Below are 19,105 nucleotides of genomic sequence, written 5' to 3'. Positions count from 1 at the left end.
CTAAATCTGCTCCTTCCTGAACTGGTAATGCAGTGACTGTTAATGAATAAAAAAATATAGACAGAAAGATAAAGAAAAAGAGACGCAACAAGAATGTGTTGACAAGATTTTGGAAGTGGAAAGAAAAGAAAGGGACAAATAGTGACTTCATTAACAGGTAATAGACAGCTGAAAGCTAAGAGATTGTGAGTTTGGAGAAGAACAAGCCACAAGGTGATTCCAGCTGCAGAATCTGGCCAGATGTGGGGATGGGAGCCAGCAGGACTTCTAGTGGTTGGGAGTGTCTGGCTGGAGCCGAGAGCAAAAGGGCTGATTGGTCTCCATGGGAAATGTCAGACCCCTAGACTGTTGCTCCACTCTGTTTACCCAGGTGACCACGTCACTTCATGGTTACATACTAAATGTGTGTGACTCCTGAAATTCATATGTTAAAAGCCTGATCCCAAATGTGATGGCATGAGGAGCTTTGGGGGTGATTAGGTCATGTTGGTGGAGCCCCCAGGAGTGGGATTAGTGTTCCCTTGTCCATTCTGCCATGTGAGGACCCAATGAAAGATGGCTGATGGTTGTCTATGCACCAGAAAGAGGACCCTCCTCAAACTGAATCTCCTGGAAGCTTGATCTTGAATTCCAGCCTCCACAATGATGAGAAATAAATTTCTGCTCTTCATAAACCACACCATCTCTGATATGCTGCTTAGAAGACCCCACAAATGGAAGCCTTGAACTCTGGGCCCTATCATACCAGGGCAGCGGAGAGTGGCAGTGCTATAGGGAAGATATAGAGTTAAGTGAAAATGAATATGGAGACTGCTAGACCTCAGCTGAACATAACAACCACTGCAAGTAAGGGATTAGTCCCCCTCTATGGAGAAGCTGACCAGCCCAAGAGAAAAGGTCTTCAGAATCTGACATCTGAGGTCATCCACCTAAACTCCAGCTAGATCACCCCACCTTCCACGTAAACCATTCAACTCACCCTCTTCACACTCACATAACTTCCCAACAGATTCTTAGTGCTCTGGTCTTAATAACAAATAAAATCCAAGAATCACCAAGTGTTAAAAAAAAAAGTCCCAGTCAAAAAACCAGAGACCTGAATTTAAAGAAAAAAAAAAAAATGGAGAACAGAAGAAATGTGAAAACATCATTAATAAAGCCCAAAAGTAAAGAGAAGATTGTATCTACAATTAATGCAGGGTGCTGGAGATAACCACCGTGGAAAAAGAATGTCTGGAAGTGGAAAAATGAGAGCAGGAAATAAGAGTAATGGAAGGAACAGAGACCAGAGAGCAGAGGGAGAAGAAAAAGTAAGAAAGGACTGGAAGGAGTAAAGGGTGGTGGGAGAGGAGAGGCAGACCAGCACCCAGGGCAACTCTAACACCTGAAGGTTGGGGCCCAGTGGTGTTTTTAATTTTTGAAGTTTTTTCTTCAGGTCAGTAGGCGTCACTGAGGACAGCAAATAAAGGAGAAATGTCTGGTCCAACCTGAGCTCTCATGCATGCAGGAAATCAGGCAAAGTAATCCGGTTTTTCTGGAGATCTGATGGATTCACTCTCATTTACATGATAGCCTAACAAACCATGGAACATTCTGGATCAAGGAAAAAAAATGATTATCTACTGTCTAATTGTTTTAAAATTCACTTCTAGTTCTCAACTTATTTCAGGTTGAAAAAACTGTTGTCAGTTTGTTCCTCTAAACTGCCATTACTCTTTATTTTGAAAAGGTTATAATTGGAATAAAACTAGGCTGGCTTTGAACCAGGGCCATGAAGGGTATAATTAAGCAAGATTTTCTGTCTATGTAACCCAGCAGGGCCATCTGACTAAGGGGAAGAAAATGGAGATTCGAAAGTCATTGTGTGTTTTTCAAGAATAATAGAACAATCTACCCCCCACACTTTACATAATAAATGGCAGCTGCTGACATTTTAATCAAGGTAAAAACAATAATAAAATCAAAGTATTTCATTTTGATGCGGAAGGTAGTCCCCCTCAGGAATTTGGGCAAATACCTACATGCTCACTGCCTTGAGGCTGGGAGGGGACTCTCATAACCAGTGCTGGCCTAGGCAATATGGACAGAAGTGCAATAGTATACCCTATCCCATGATGGAGTCATCTGTTGAATGACTTTTAAATCAGATTTTAAACCCTATATTAAAAAATGTATCTAAAAGATATATTTTAAGTTTTGAAAAACCACTTATCTCAGAGAAACATAATATGTCATTATCTCTCTCAATGCAGATGACAATGAGGAGACAATCAGGGATGTCACAGCCCATGACTGATGGCTCCAGCTTTCGTGGACAGTCCAGTACCATGGGTGAAGTGTCTTGGTATTAAAGTGCTTCCCCAGAAGGGGCTGGTAAGTCCAGGCAGTGGTGTGGTGGACAGACTTGGACCTACACAGGTGACCCCAAAATAGTAGAGGCCCAAAGGTGCAAGTCTGAAATCTACATGGTCTTATAATGCAACGCTACTTCAATAATAAAAAGGGTACTTCCTCCAGTAGCATGCTGGTTTAAAGACTAAAAGTCCAGACCACTCTGGGGAGTATGCTTAGTGGGTCAGGTCAGGACTGCAGACTCAATCAGTGCTGCTTCAAGGCTGACAGAGAAAGGAAGATCGCTGGAGATGGAGTCTCAAAGCATTCTTTCCTTTGGATCATGCCCAGGGGTCCCTACCAGGCACAGAGGGGCAGACTCAGGACCTGGATGCTTAGTCAAGTTGTATGAGATGCTTGTGACAGGCATGTAAGTACCTGATTTATAAGCCATGCTTATGCATGAAAGCCAGTGGCAATGCTTAATTATTCTTACCTGACTTAACTTTCCTCTCCAACTTTTTATCCTTCTGGATTGTTGAGAAAAATTAATCTATTTTGGCATCTTCTCTATCATGAGAAAATGTCAACTTGCTCATTAGGATAAATGATTCATCTTTCAATTTTTCCCCTCTCTTTAGGATATTATATGGAATATTTGGAGTACGGAGGGGGTTATGTGGTCTTACAGTGACAAGGAGGAAGAAAGTTCAGACTCTGGGAGATGTTCTGATTGGTCTCCAGCTAGCAGCTTTGCTAGAGTCCTGGCTGAGTGAATTCTGGTTTATTCTCTCTGTATGCCCTGAGGAATCATGGGGTCAGGGACAGATGGTATCTGTACACCCTGAGGTCTGGGTATGTCTTTGGAGCCCTCAGTCCCACAGCAGGGAAGCTCCCAGAAGGCCACCAGTCAGCACTATCAGCCGCCCACCTCATTCCTCAACAGGACACCAAGTGGACCCCTCCCCTTCTCCTCCTGGGACTGAAGGAGAATGCTGACCTAGGCCAGAGCACTGTGCAGGGCAGGGGGCTGAGTCCACCCTGCAAGTCATCTTCTTCCTACAAAATGCAAAATGACCTCCGCTTTTGACCTGTCCAGTCATGCACAGGCCAGCGTGCATTATGTTTTGGTCAGTGACAGACTCCATATAGGAGTGTGGTCTCCAAATTCTTACTGTCTAGTGCTGTCTTCACCATCAACAGCCTTGTATATCTCAAGTTCACTATTGCGTCTCCCATTATGTTCCCTGTGCTGGAGTTAATTGCTAGTTATTTTGTTCAGCATGGCTGCTAAGTGTGCAAAATCCACTGCCTACACTGAGTTTGAGTGGCCACAACACTGCCATGTCTCAGAGCAAATGTATCCCTGTCATTAGGGGCTGTGTGACCATAACTAGTGCTGTCTGTCCATGACCCAGAGGAGAAAGGTGATCACCATGTATCTCATTGCTTATTTCCATAGATCTCCTGTCTTCTTTTTCCCACAACTCACCAGAGGATCAGAGAGAGACTCAGAAATCAGAGAGGCAGGCTCTCAGCTTGCTCTTCCTGTCTGAATGCAACCTCCCATCTCCTTGCCTCATTTTCCCCTTGCAATGGAGAATCCCTATGCACAGAGGAGACACATCTAGACCACACAGGCCTGATGTCTTTAAATGGAACCTCTTTCATGTTTGTAAAATGCCTGTCACCAGCATCTCATACAATTTGACTAAGAGCTTTTGATGTAAGGTAAAAAGAAAGACGGAAGTTCCTCCAATGCTGAAGCATCTCCCTTCTCCACTTTGTTTCTCCTTCTATATGCTAGGAAAACCAGGGTAAGGAGGAAACCCAGAGAAAGATCAGGGCAAGGAAACAAAAGAAATATGTGGGCCCACTTCAAACAACATACTGCTACCAATGGGGCAGCTACAGGACACGGGAGGGCAGGGAAGTAGAGGGAAATCACGGACTGATGGCTCACAAATGAGGGGCGAGATGTAACAGCTCCAGAGTTCTACACTGGACAACCTTAAAAACTGTGGACCTTGTTAAGCCCTGGCTTGTAGCTTTCAGAACTTCATATTTTCTGGGCAGGCACGACAGGATGTGTGAAGTGAAGATGGAGGTGACACAGACATAATGACATGTTAATAGTTCAGTGCATCCAATTGAATGGACTGTCTTCTATTGTCAGATTCTGTCTCCTCTACTCAGGTGGTTGAAAGATCCTTTCTTTAATAGACAATATTGTTAACTGTAGCTGCAAGTACACAATAGAGTTTTGTGTTAGTGCTTAATTGAAAATGAACTGTTGGTCACTGTGAATTGAAGGACACATGCTCCTGGCTGATGAGATTTGATGCCCTGGGAATGCCCTGTTTGAGTTCTTGAGGACCCATGAGAGAGAGCAGCACGGCCCACCTCCAAAAAGCTACCATGTGCTGAATTTAATACTCAGGAGCTTTCCCTCTGCCTTGGGCACCAGGGCTAGGAGAACCTAGGAGTCCTGCCCAAAGTCATAAGCAGTTAGGTGTGGAGGCTAAGTTCACACCCAGGCCCCAGGACAGGATACCTTCAAAGCACAGGCCTGACCACCATGGACATCACTCTGGGATCCTTCAACCTTGTGAGTCCCTGAAGTGAGAGAGCCATGATTTGGCCCACTACCTCATTTCTCCTTTGAATTACTTCAATATTCCTGCTAGAGGGTCAAATAATTCTGAGTCCCCTACATGCAAAAGAAAACTAAAAACTCAGTCTAAAAACTAGTACATGGAGTTGGAGGGGAGAGTGGAAAGAAGAAGAACAAGTCTGCAAACTGCATGAAAGGGAGAAAATGTAAAGATTTCTTGCAAAATGGGATTGTCCTATATATTACTGCTAAGGAGTTTAGTATACAGCCTCTTTGTGTCTGTTTCTCTTTCTCCATTTCGATATAGATATGAGTGTGTGAATATATACTATATAACTAATATATGTAATTATATTAAATTAATTAAATCATTTTTTAATTTAAAATTACAATTTAATCATAATCTAATTTTAATTATAAATATAATTCATAATATATAACATGTAATTGCATAATTTATAATATATACATATAATTCATAAGATATTGATACATAATAAAATATAATTCATAATATATACACTATATAATTACTATTTAATTAAGAAAACAGTCTGCCTAGCTAATATTTTTGGTATTTTAACTTTTGGAAAGGATAGGGAAGGGATGAGAATTTGTTTTCCTTTTTGAATCAGTTTTGGTTTTTAGAGTACTTTTTAGTTCATGGCAAGATTGAGCAGAAAGTACAGAAAGTTTGAAGGTAAGTGTATTACCCAGACTTCAATTAACTGGATCCTGAAGCTTCCATAGAAAGTTCTGGAAGCTTAAATTTATAAATCACGGAAAGCCAATAAATACTCAGTTGACTACAGACATTTGAAAATAAAGTTAAAGAAAGAAATTGCTTCATTTTTGGCAACTTAAGGGAGCCTTGTCTGATCTTTATGTCCCTATGAGATATACAGACTATAAATCTCACCCATTCCCAGTGGAGTTCAGATTCCATACCTACCCATTAAAAAAGCCAAAAACCAAAAACCTAGAGAATGTTCAAGTGCATGTGGGGAGCAGTGGATACAGCTTAGAAATTTTCTGCTTTATCATTAAAACTTTGGTCCCACCATGCAGAAAAATGAACAGCCACAGAGTCATTCTCTATTTATTTAGGACTGTAGAATAGATTTGATATCAGTGAATTTTCCAGTCCTGAATTATGTTACAGGCTAATGTTTGAAACTTCTAACAATCTTTAAAGTCTTTCATGATCATGTTTGAAGTTGCCTTCACACAAGTTATTTTTTTTTAATTCATTTATTTATTTATGCATAGAAGAACTAGGGTATAGGCCAGAGGTGCTAGGGTGAGAGGATTCACCAGACAGAGTGGGGAACAGAACAGGCTGATCAACTGAAATACTCTGCTGAGGGGAGCAGCATGCAAGAGAGACAGGAGAGGTCTGCTGTGCATGTGGGTCAACTCCCTGGCCAGGGACTGAACTCAGGCTGTCGGAGTGATAGTGCTGAGACTTAACCCCTATGCCACTAAGAAGGCCCCCACTCATGGTTTTAGATGACAGAGTGACATTCTTAGCAGCTGCAGAAATGTGTTGTACTATCCGCTCCTATGTTCAGTGGCCCAGACAACTGCACTTTTGAATTCTGAGGCTATGTATTAGGCTTTCTCTTTCTTCTTGCAGCTAAGATGTCCCTTCTTCGGGCAATCTTAGCTAAGTCCGTCAGGTGGACTCTGATATTCTGTTTCCTCTGACAAAGTTTACACACCTTCTAAGCTTTGATCATACTATCTTGTAATTCAGAGTTATGCTTATGTCTCATGCTCTTTAACTATACATTATTTGAATACTCATACATTTCTCAATTCCAAATATTTAGCACATGATTTGACTCCTAACGTGTGCAAAAAAAAATAATAATAATAAGTTGGTACAATAGTTCCTGGTGTACAGCAAGGAATGGGAAATCAGTTCTCCAGCCTCACCAGGGTTATATGGAGAAGGGAGCACATTAGCACATTGGCTGATAAAGGATTCTTTTATGGAGACCTTTGCCTTCTTGCAAGCTTTTGGTGATATTTAGGGAAACAAAGTTGGCTCTATATATAAATGGTCTATATAACCTTTTGCCATTTTTTTCATTGGTCATGGCAAATGTCTAAGAAATAAAATTTCACAGCCTATTACCTGTTCTTGGAATCAGAATTCTACAAGGAAACATCACAGTTGGAAAGAATCTTGAGAGCAAGGAAGGCATTCAAAGGTATGCAAAAGGGATGGCCTATTTCCTGTCTCAGATCATGCACAGCCTGAGATCAGGCTTTTTTTCATTTGTCTTTATATAGACTCTAAGAAAAAAAAAAGTCAACAAGTGAATATCTACTATATTCCCAATTTTAGATTGTGAATTTACAAAAATCCAGTTTCTAGTCAAAGTTACTTTTTCTTATTTCAAGGGCTGGGAATACTGCCTGGTATATGTTAAAGTATAATCTTGGATCTAGAGCAACAGGTCATTTCAGAAATGTCTTCAGGGGCAAATTCAACAACAACCCTGAGCTGAGTGTTGGGTGCAAATCTTGCTAACACTCATGATTTGTCTCCAGAAGCAACTCTCTTTTGTGATTCTGAGCTTAACTTTGGCTTATTTGCCAACATTTAAGACCAACTCCACAAATACAGTATCTATAGTTACTGTGAAAAATAGCAGTGAAGCAAACCTGGAACAGAGAGGAAGCTGCACTGACTGAGACCCAAGATCTTCTAGGAAGAAGTGACAGAGCCTAAAATCTGCTTGTCAGCAACACGTCAACAACCAGAACACATTAGAACAAACACAAATCACCAGCAGTCAAGGCAGAGCCTCAGATGCTCTCAGCAACTGATGCTTTTTTCCCCAGTTTGTTTGGGTAAGTGAGGGATTCAATGCATATTTAAGCTTTGCATGTTTATTTTGGGAGACAGTCTCTGTATAAATAAACTGTGGTTTTTGAACTCAGTTTGTTTCCCCTTAACAAGATCCCCAAAACCTGGGTACAGAAAATTATTAAAAAAAGACAAATCATCATTAAAAATACTTTGACTTAACTGCAGTGGGACTTTCACAGATCCATTATCTCATGTTTCAACAAATAACTTTTCTGTGAAATTCCTTTATAAAATGTATGTGTGTGTGTATGTGTGTGTCAGCACTATCAATCACATTTGAAATTCTCCAACTGGTTAGAGAGTTGCAGAAGAACCAATAAAAAATACTCCAAACAGCATGAAGATTCCTCAAAAATTATGAATAGAAATGCTGTACGAACCAGCTATCTCAATCCTGAATATCTGAAGAATATGAAAACACTAATTTGTAAAGATATTGGCACCCCTATATTTATTGAGCATTATTCACAATAGCCAAGAACTGGCAACAATCTGGGTGCCCACTGGCAGGTGGGTAGATTAAGAAGATGTGGTCTATGTACACCATGGAAACCTACTTAGCCATAAAAAAGAATGAACTCTTTCCATTTGCAACAACATGGACGGAACTAGAGGGGAAAATGATAAATGAAAATTCTAAGATGGAGAAAGACAATGTATGATTTTACTCATGTGGAAGCTAAAATAAAACCAATGCACAAGCAAAACAAAACAGTGAAATGGGAAATGAAGGTCACTGATACTGGGTGGATGGGGACTAGACTGTGGGGGGGGGATCATGTATAGTGATGTATACTTGAAGACTTATACAATATTGAAAACCAGTGTTACCTTGATTCAATTTTTTTAAGCAGAAAATGAATGCTGTGAGGACAGCAAAATCTAGAACAGAGGGACAAAATGATCACATTCTAGATCCCTTACTCAGCTGAGGTCACCAACCATCCACACATTTTCAACATATGTAAACAAAAGACTAGTTTTAGAATCACTTACTAAGATCTCTGTATAGTTCCTATGAGAATATTTTATTTCTTAGAATAAGTAATGATGAAAATGCAGCTATTACCTGGAGTCTATTTCATTGCACTAGACTCAGGAGATTTACATCTGAATATCAGAGATTCTATTTGTAAGTTTTGGGGTTTCCCATGGTTTTGTACAGAGGACTGTGTGTTGCCAATTATCTCAGCAAATGGTCTCCAGGATCTGGGTCTATAAAGTGGGCTGACTATGTAGTCATTTTGTTGTTTGGTATTTTTTTTATTTTTAAATAACTATAGAAGTTATTTTTTTGCTTAAACCTAAGTTATTCTCAATCCTTTACTCAAATATACCCCCAGTTTTCCAAGTGATATAGACCTAGTTCCACAGGAAAAAGAACTCATATTGCTTTTAGAGCTCAGCCTCTTTGAGACAACATTTACCTTTGGACTCTTCAGGGCTAATAACTGTCGAGTTCTGTAAAATAAAAACCCTGCCCCTAAAGAAGACTATAGAGAGAAAGGCCCAGGTCTCCCAACCAGGCCACCCATGATTGTGTCTCAAAAGAGCCCTCACATCACACACCTAAGGATTCATCACACCCTCTGAGGATCAGCTCTCGCAGGGAGTCCTAGATACAGAACTCCTAGGGAGAATGTGCTTACAAAATTCCAGCTTTCATATCTAAGATGAAACAGTGGATCTAGTTGACACAATCACGTAGTCCCTGGCATGAGGAAGCCTCGCTGAAAACAGTTACCTAGTAAAATATAAAATCTTGCAGAGAGATGCATAATCTTAAAATTATAGCTCACTGTCTATGAGACTCTGCTAAGGAGGAGTTCTCATTCTCCATCAATCATTCTCTTCCTTTGGCCCAATTTATTTTCCTATATTCACAAGGACTTACAGGCTTTGCGAGAAAGCTGTGGGTTTGGTAATGAGGTGGTATATTCTTCACTTACTGAGAATGTGTTGCTGTTTGGGGAGATACAAACCCCAACACAGCTGTTGCTGTTTTAGCAGAACATGGATGTTGGGATGGCATTGTGAGAGAGCAGATATGACTGTGTAACACAAATACATTTGCTTTCGGGGGATGTTTACTATGAGACAGTTATTCAATACTATTGATAATGACTTATGGCTGGGTGTAGTGAAAAGAACTACAATAAATAAAGGAAGCCAGCATTCACTGAATTTTTCATAGCTGTAAGTATACAGTAAAAATTACAGTTATATTTGTTTGAACATACCATCTTTATGTGTTTCTTTTTGAGGGCTGGGGATAGTCCTTTTGTGGCTGAAATGGATTTTAGGTCATATATCTGTCTGTCTATGTGTATATCTTATTCTTAACTTTTCTATAGCTGTTTATATAGTTGCCATCTCTACTCTCTCAGAGTCCTTTTGTGCTAAAGGCAGCACACACACGTGTGTGAAAATTAACACCAGTACAAAGAATACCCACAGAAAATTGGTTCTTGCACCCTATCACTCCAAGTAATGGAGAACTCATTAGGAAAAAAAAATCTGTATTGTATGTAAAATTCAGTTTCTTTTAGGGAGCACAATTCTTTGGGGTTGATTAGGACCAGTAATTGACTAGTTCTGTAACTGGACAGGTTTTTGGTACCATCAAGCACAGCAGTGAGCAAACAATGCAAATGAATGAATCCCAAGCCTCACAATCACCAGGCTGACAACCTCCTCCTCCAAACCCTCCACCTTCCAACGTTCTCTCTCAGAGGCAGCTTATGTCCACATTCTTTCTACTCTCTCACTGTTTATGGATTCATGTTATGATACTGCTATAATAAATATTCAAAATGAATCATCAGTTGGTTACAAAGACAAAGGAAATCATCACTCACTAATCAACCCCAAGCACAGTCAGAAATTTACCTTAGTTCCTTGAAGGGGTCTGCCCTGATATTAGGTGTCTCTATAGATTTGGGGAACACTGTGCCCTCTGCTCCTGTAAACAAAAGACAAAAGCAAACAGAGGTTGGAGACATTGGACGTGTCACCTGGGGGCACAAGCAGCAGTGGGGGAGCTGAATGCAGGGAATCTCTTACACAGCCCAATATGCACGCATTTTGCCACTGGCTTTAACTGGGTGAGAGGATAGCATGGAATCAACTCTTGCAAACAGCCTTTGAAAGAACAGGCACTTATTTGGGAAGGGTTCTTGCTGAGACCAGGAGGCAGATTCAATGTTGGATTCAAAAAATAAAGATGCCCAGAAATGGCATCAGGTGACTCTGGTCTCTTATCCCCTGTTGATGTCACCCAACTAGAAATATTTTGAAAAAAGAAGCTGAACCCTCTGATTACAGGGCAGGGTGCAAATCACACGACCCACCCACCATTATTGAAGAAGTAGTTTTGATGGTAAAGAACCCTGTGAAGATGTAAGGTATTCACCCATGACATTTAAGCAAGAGTTTTTCAGCAAATCAAATTCCACACCATTATCTTGAAAAGTTCGACACCACAGAAGGCAATGAGAGATCATCTGAAGTTCAGTGTTTTTACACTTTGAATATTAACATTGATCCCCAGCCCAATCTAGACATTTAGCTCTTGACTTTGCTCTAAGCTTTTATCTTTACAACTTGTCAACACCAGCTGAACCTTTCCAGCCATAAAGATTGTGATAATCTGATTTGTCTGCTCCTAAAGTGTTTTCAAATCAATTAAGTCTCAGTTTATCACAGACAATTGCACTGGATATTAGCTTTTCAATTAAACTTAGCCAGGCAACATCCTGTACTTTGAAGTAAAGGTGTTTATTTTTATATATTTGGTGTAGTCCTGTGATGTTGTAGAAAGAGGCATGAGATAGCTCACATTCATGTTTGAATTTCTAGAATCCTATTACATTATTAAAATGTCTAGAAATCTTCCATTTACCACTGTTATTCCAAATCCAGATTTATTCTGGCATACTGATGAGTCTGGAAAATGAATTAGTTTCTTTTTTTGGAGCAACTATAGGAACATTTAATCTTTTTGATATGAGTAAAAAACTATTGCAAGTTAAATTGGGAAATAATGCCTTGATTTAACATTATATATAGACATTAAAATAATACGCTGGTGAATAACTACTGGTATTCCAAGCTAACATTTTGAGTGACATGCTAGATACCATCATATATATATTTCATGTATACTAGCTCATTTATTCCTGGTAAGAATCCCGTAAAATTGACAGTTGCAGTAGGCATAGAGATACTAAGTGTGGGGATATGTAAGATCTTTCTCTAACCACAGACACTTTTACTTTTCAAGACCCCAAATCATTTCAAATATATTAAAGTGCACCCATACTTCCCACTGAATATTTTTATTTAAATTTCCTAAGAATGTTTATAGTTTTATGATACATATATCATCTATACAGATCTTGTGGGTATTTTTATCGAATTCTTTATAATTGTGATGGTTCACTCTATTTGTCAACTTGATTGGCTAAATATTATTTCTGGGTATGTCTAGCACAGATGATATTAGTATTTGAATTGGTGGACTCTGTAAAGCAGTTTGCTCTCCCCTGTTGTGAATGGACAACCCACTGAGGTCCTCAACAGAACAAAAGGTAAAGGAAGGAAAAACTGGGCCCTTCTGCCTGATGGCTTGAACAACTGTAACATCAGTTTTCTCTTGCTCTCAGCACCTCTGGTTCTTAGGCTTTCAGATTCAAACTGAATTACGCCAGCAGCCTTCCTAGCATGCCATCTTGCATACAGCAGATGGTGGGATTTCTCAGCCTCCATAATGGTGTGAGTCAATTTCCTGTATCAAGTCTCTTCCTATATATAGATCCTGGGGGTTCTGTTTCTCTAGAGAATCCTGACTAATACAAGAATAGAATAAAATTGGACATGATGATGGTTATAATGTGTTTTTTATTAAACATTTTAACTTGGTTTTGCAGGGTACACATTCCTTCTCTTGGGCTTTTGCAGTGCAAAGGGCCAAAGGCACTGATGAGGCCACATGGATGAAATTGGCCTGCAGAATTCCCATGGGTGCCCACAGGGAGATGGTTCTACACTGTCTGAGACCCAACTGCATGCCCTCAGCCGCCTCTCAGCACTAAATCAATGTGCTACTGAAGGAATCCACCTCTCATCTTAACAACCACATGCAACTGAGAGGGACTTCCCTGGGACGTCCTTAGGGATGCTTAGATTTTAGCCACTTGAACCCTATTTAAAAAAATGATGAAAATGAGAAACTACATATCTCAATAAGGCAGGGGCAGCTATTTCTGTTTGTTTACATTATTTACACTCTATAGCCCAGCTCAATCTATGAAAGTTGGAATAGTAAGAGCATCATCTCTTTTCAAGTCTGCCACAATTATCCATGACCAATCTTCATGATTTGGAGTTTAGGACAGTGCTGTGGAACATCATGATTCACCTATTTCTAATCATCACTTTCTAAGGCCTCTGAAGTTCGGACAACATCATTTTGCAAGTTTTGACCTGCAAAACATGTGCACACAGTGGGACAGATAATAAGTTTATTCGGATCCATGATCCCAAAATGAGAAGTGACAATTTCTTGTGTAAAACAAGCCACCATATCTGTGAGTCATTTTTGTTATTCCAGCCACATTTTGTGCTAAGCCTGTTTCTTCATTTGTCAGAGGTGAACCTCTTGTGGCACTTTACTTACTTCTAACTGATTGGGGCTCAAGAAGGAATCACTCTGCTAGAAATGGTGGTCCTGAACTCTGCCATCCTTCTAGGCAATTCCAAGGGGGGGGGAAAGTGTTCTAATGGAGTATTCTGGCACATTACAAGTACTCACTAGTTGTTTGTAGAAAGAACACGGTCTGCTCTGAACCTGAGTTTGGGTGCTTAGCTGGCTCAGCTGTGCTCCTGGCTAGGGTGTGTCTTGTCTTGTCCTCTGGGGATCTCTTGCTTAGCACAGTGTGGGCACTGGTGTGAAATGACACCACACTCACTGGTTGCCAGTTGGTTTTTCCTTGACCTTGCAGGTATTCATCTCATTCCTCCAACCAGATCTTAAGCTCTGAATGGGTAGGAACAATGGTATCTAGCAAATGCAGCTAGATTTGACTCTAGGTTCCTAAGGCTTCTACTGGACTCATTTCCAATGGTCCTGCCACTTACATGGGAGTACTAATTTATTGTTACAAAACTCCTCAAGCATTGCAGTTTTAATGAAAAAATCACAATCCAACACATTTAGCTACACCTTGAAATATAAGAGTTGTACTAATGAAGGAATACCACTTGGGCTAAATACAAATACACTTTTTTTTTCAAAAAAGATTTATTTATTCATACAAGAACTGGGGTACAGGCCAGGGATGTGGGGGATGAGAATATTCACCAGAGACAGAGTAGGGAACAGAATAGGCAGGTTGACCAAAATACACTGCTGAGGGGAGCAGCAGGCGAGTCAGGAGAGGTCTGCTGCACCATGTGGGCAGCTCCCTGGCTGGGGATCAAACTCGTGCTGCAGTGGCTGTGGACAGCTTCATAGGTTGCATCTTAACCCCTTGTGCCACCAGGGAGGTCCAAAATGCAAATACTCTTTAAAGGAAAATGAGATAAAAAAACCTGTGCTTGCTTCCCCTGACCCAGGAATTTGCGTATTCCACAGGACAGAGGACAGGGGCTGTGAGCACAGGGGGCTCACGGTCACATGGCCAGTGAGTGTGAGAGCAGATTCTCATCCAGGGGTCTGACACCAGAGCCCACTTGCTGTCACTGTGCCCCGGAACCTTGTTGCTCAATGGTAGGGCAGTGTGCACTTGCAAAATGGCCAGCCAGCGGCTGGGCCCTGACAGGTAGAGGAGATGGCTGATTTACAGCCAGTGGATGAAGGATGAAAGTGGAGAATGAGACACTCCTGCTCCTTCACTCTCACTTTCCAGCCAGATGCCCTTTGATTTTACTTTTGCTGAAATTTGACCACAACTGTCTCATCCATCGTAGAGGGCAGATTCACGGGTACCATTTTTCAGGGGAAGGTATCAGCATCTTTCATTAGTCAAGCAATCTTGGGCATGAAACCCAATCTTTCTGATGCTCAGTTTCCTTCAGTGACGAGTAGGGATATTGACAGTAACTTCATCACTGAAGGATTCTAGGCTATTTAATGAAATCTCTAAAAACATAGTAATCAGAGATGTAGTAAATAAGATACAACTATTAGCACTAACATGTTTATGAATTCTATTCTTTTCTCCTCATATCCAACTCCCCATAACTCTAGAAAATACTACTTTAAAATACTACTTTAAAATACTTACTACGAACCAGAAATTGTTGAAACTTTTTATTTGATCATCAGAATAATTCTAACTTGTAGGCACTATCAGCATCTGTTAGAAAGGGTGTAGAATTTGAGACTCAGAGAAGTCAGGGAATTCTCCTGTGGTCACACAGTGCAGAGGGGGAACTAAGATTTGAACCCTGATCTTTCAGCCATAGAGCTGAGCCCCTGACCACTGCTCTACACTATCTTTGTACAGATTAAGTTATGCTCTACTTGCTCATCTTTTTATGAGCTATGAACAAATACAGTGCTGACACCCTCAAGTAACACTTGCTAAATCTCCCATTTGCCTCCCTCCCTTCTAGAAGCAATTCACATGTTCCATGGGATATTAATACTTTTCAGAAAGACCATTTCTTTCCAAGTCCTATTCTGGTGCTCAGACCATTTTTCACTTTCCCAGAAGCTGTAGCGCAGGCAACCATCCATCAGGATGAATTCCCACATCCCACCCTCAATCCACTCTTGGATAATAAATTATTCTCAATTTTATTATTTCTAAAAGGTTTCTATTAAAGTCATACCTACTGATTCCTTCTTTTGACACAATATAATTTACTGGCAATAAATGTTCATAAACAGTTTGAGTGAAAAATCCATAAAGCCATTTCAGCTTTCTTTTAGGTTCCATTTAATGTCCCTCAAAAATGATTTCATCAATGTGTTTCCATTAGCTGGTTCTCTGCCCAATAACTTAATTCCGCACAATCAATCAGGAACTTATAAAGCATGTGACAGGATCTATCTGAAATGTTTTGAATCACCATAAAGATCAGTTCAATGGTTCTTTTTTACTAAGAGCAAAATAGGGGGTAAGCTTGTCCAAAAAAAACAAAAACAAAAAAAAAAAAACCCTCAAATGCAGTTCATTGCCAGAGTAACAAAAAAGCCAGTTTTTCCTCTCTGGAAGTTGGCTCAGGTTTAGAGTTCAGTGTGAACACCGCTGGCCCTCAGAGTGTTCTGGATTCCAAGAGACTTGAAATCCAGACCTCGGTCTGTACCCAGACAAATCAGATAACCTTGCTGACCCACCATTTCCTTGATTGTTAAATGAGGGATGAGATAAGAACTATCAGAGCTGAAGTGTTTTCCCCTAAATTGGAAATTTTACAAGGTGGCAATCTAATCTAAACGGGTGGTTATCTTCAACCACTTCCATTTCCTACCAGAAAAATAAAACAAATCTAGAATATCAAAGGGAATGGCTAAAAATGCTGTCTGTGTTTAAGGAAGACACAAACATAAGTAAATGGACTTTTATCCAGTTGCAACTGCATTTGACTGGTTGAAATAAGCACAGAAAAATAAATCTTATCAGAGATGAAATGGCAGAGAACAAAATTTACTATAGATGAAACTACCTAAAAGTAGAAAAAATCTTGCTTGTAACTCTATAAAATTCCAAAAATTGACCTAGGAAAATTCAACTCATAAAATAAATACTAATGTACTGAAAAATATTGGGCTACATACTGATAGAAAAATTTAGATCTGCCTAATTTGACACAGGGAAATTGAATTTGAGTTTTTCATGTAGTATTGTGTAGTATTTCCTTAGGAAGGATACAAAAGAAAAATTACTATAATGTTATTATAATCAGTAAAATTTGAGGTAGAAAAATATATGATCACATCTTTTTTGTGCATGGAGAAGAACTGGCCATAAAAGTCAATAATTTCATGAAAACAATTTTTAAAAGGTTAGAAATGGTTTACATGTAGTATTTACAAAACTTAAGAAATTCAACTAGTTTAGCGGAATTCACTCTGGTAAATTTTCTTGATGTGCTTTCATTAGTAGTGGTATAAATATGATTAATGCCTTTGTATTCATGGTTATGGGTTAGAAAATCATCTGTGGGTTTAAACTGTTGGCCAAATTTTCAAAGGTCCAAAATACAGAGTTAGTGTATCTGATAACTGATGCTTGACATCAAAATGATTCTTGTTGCTCATGTAGATATAAGCTAAAAGACACCCCCAATCATGGCCGCATTCTGTTAAGGGGAGTCCATGCTCTCCACACCCACTTACATGAGGCCACTTTGGACCACAAATCGCAGGTGCCAGGGTGTCTAAACCAGATTTCCTGAGCAGGGGAACGAGAGGCGGGGTCAAGCAGCTATGCTTGGTATATAAGGAACACTTGCCAGCCACGAGTTTCTTTCTCTCATTTCTGTGTGCTGGCTTGCACCCAAGTGCTGCTGGGAAGGATGCATGGAAGGAGACATATAGAGGAGAGACAAGTAGAAACACGTGGGGAGGCCTGAAATGGCAGCCATTATCTTGATTTGTACTTTAATTTTGCTCTTTTCCTTCCAGACTTGCCTAGCCCCTTTGGGTCCCTTCTTCTGGCTCTTAGTCAGAAGGTATTTTAGACTTGTGGCAAGCTTTTGGGCTTTAGAGGCCCTGCTTCTGGCGAACCCTGTTTAGTTGGGCCTTTGCCAACCAGGGGATGGGTAACCTTAGGTAATTTACTAGGAAACTATTATCCCTTCTTCTCTCTCAATGCACAATAATTCTATCACACTAAAGAATAAAGATCTATCACACTAAGGGCTTGCTTCCTTTTCTTTATGTGGCCTATGGCAAGTCCCCATTTGAGAGTTCAGGTAGACATGGACTTCACAGTCCATAGAGTGTAGTAGTATATTCCAGTGGGTACATGGGAGATTAAAAGATTAGTGATTAAGTAATCCCACGAATGAAAATATGCAACAGTAATAAATAGTGATGACTTGAAGGGGAAGTCAAATGTGTTCCTCTGCAAGTATACAGCTGGGGATCATAACTTGGTTATCTGGTAAGTTTCCCTGAAAAAGTGAAGTTTTATATTTTAAATATTATTTGGAACTAATTAAGAGGGGAGGTAGGAAAAATCATGCACAGGTATTGGGATTGAGAAGCTGATGCTAATAATAAGAGCAGAGTAGCCAGATCATATTGACATAATTAACATGTTTATGATGAATCGGGTACATATTTAGCAAGGGTGGGGAGCATGGATGTCACCGTAGGTTGGCCTAACTCATGCAGAGTCTTGTAAAGCAGGGGATAGTTGTAAGCAGAGATCTGAGTTAAACTGGAGACTCAACAACAACAAAGAAAATAATCCAGTCCAAAAATGGGCAGAAGAGCTTAAAAGAAACTTCTCTGAAGAGGAAATGCAAATGGCCAACAGGCATATGAAAAAATGTTCAACATCACTTGTCATCAGGGAAATGCAAATCAAAACTACCATGAGATACCATCTTACACCAGTGAGAATGGCACATATTAAAAAAACTAGCAACAACAAATGTTGGCGAGGGTGTGGAGAAAAAGGAACTCTTCTGCACTGTTGGTGGGAGTGCAAACTGGTCCAACCACTGTGGAAAGCTGTGTGGAGATTTCTGGACCTACTAAACATAGAGCTTCCATATGATCCAGCAATTCCACTCCTAGGTATTTACCCAAAGGACACAGAAACATCAATTCCAAAGAACACCTGCACCCCTATGTTTATAGCAGCACTGTTTACAATAGCTAAGCTTTGGAAACAACCCAAATGCCCAAAAATAGATGACTGGATCAAGAAGATGTGGTACATATATACCATGGAATATTACTCAGCATTCAAAAAAGATAAACACATGCAATTTGCTGCAACATGGATGGCGCTGGAAGGGATCATGCTCAGCGAAATAAGCCAAAAAGAAAAAGAAAAATACCGGATGGTCTCACTCATAGCAGGAATCTAGAAAACTTAAATAAGGGACCAGGAAAATGAATAACTATAAGAAAGTGAAAATCAAAATCAACAAAAAACTATGAACCAGAGACACTTTTAGGGGTCGGGGGCGGGAGGGGAGGGATTGGGGTCAGAATGGGGGGCTGCAATTGTATGGGGAATATAACAATAAAATTTATTAAAAAAAAATAAAAAAAAATAAAATTACAGCAAGTACAGTTTGAATAGGAAACCCAA

The 19,105-nt window shown here is 39.9% G+C and overlaps 1 protein-coding gene across 1 annotated transcript in view; it reads right to left on the bottom strand.

The window, feature by feature from the left end:
* The window catches only part of SGCD (sarcoglycan delta), a gene marked incomplete at both ends in the record, with an annotated part of 352,865 nt that overhangs the window by 72,686 nt on the left and 261,074 nt on the right, over positions 1 to 19,105 (bottom strand). Inside the window, one exon of the mRNA XM_084243828.1 lies at positions 10,716 to 10,788. Coding sequence (XP_084099954.1) covers positions 10,716 to 10,788 — 73 coding nt within the window. The remainder of the gene's footprint in view (positions 1 to 10,715; positions 10,789 to 19,105) is intronic.

The sequence above is a fragment of the Talpa europaea genome (assembly GCF_964194135.1).
Source record: "Talpa europaea genome assembly, chromosome: 9".
In the NCBI taxonomy this organism is placed as follows: Eukaryota; Metazoa; Chordata; class Mammalia; order Eulipotyphla; family Talpidae; genus Talpa; species Talpa europaea.
This window is presented reverse-complemented; position numbering and strand designations above follow the sequence as displayed.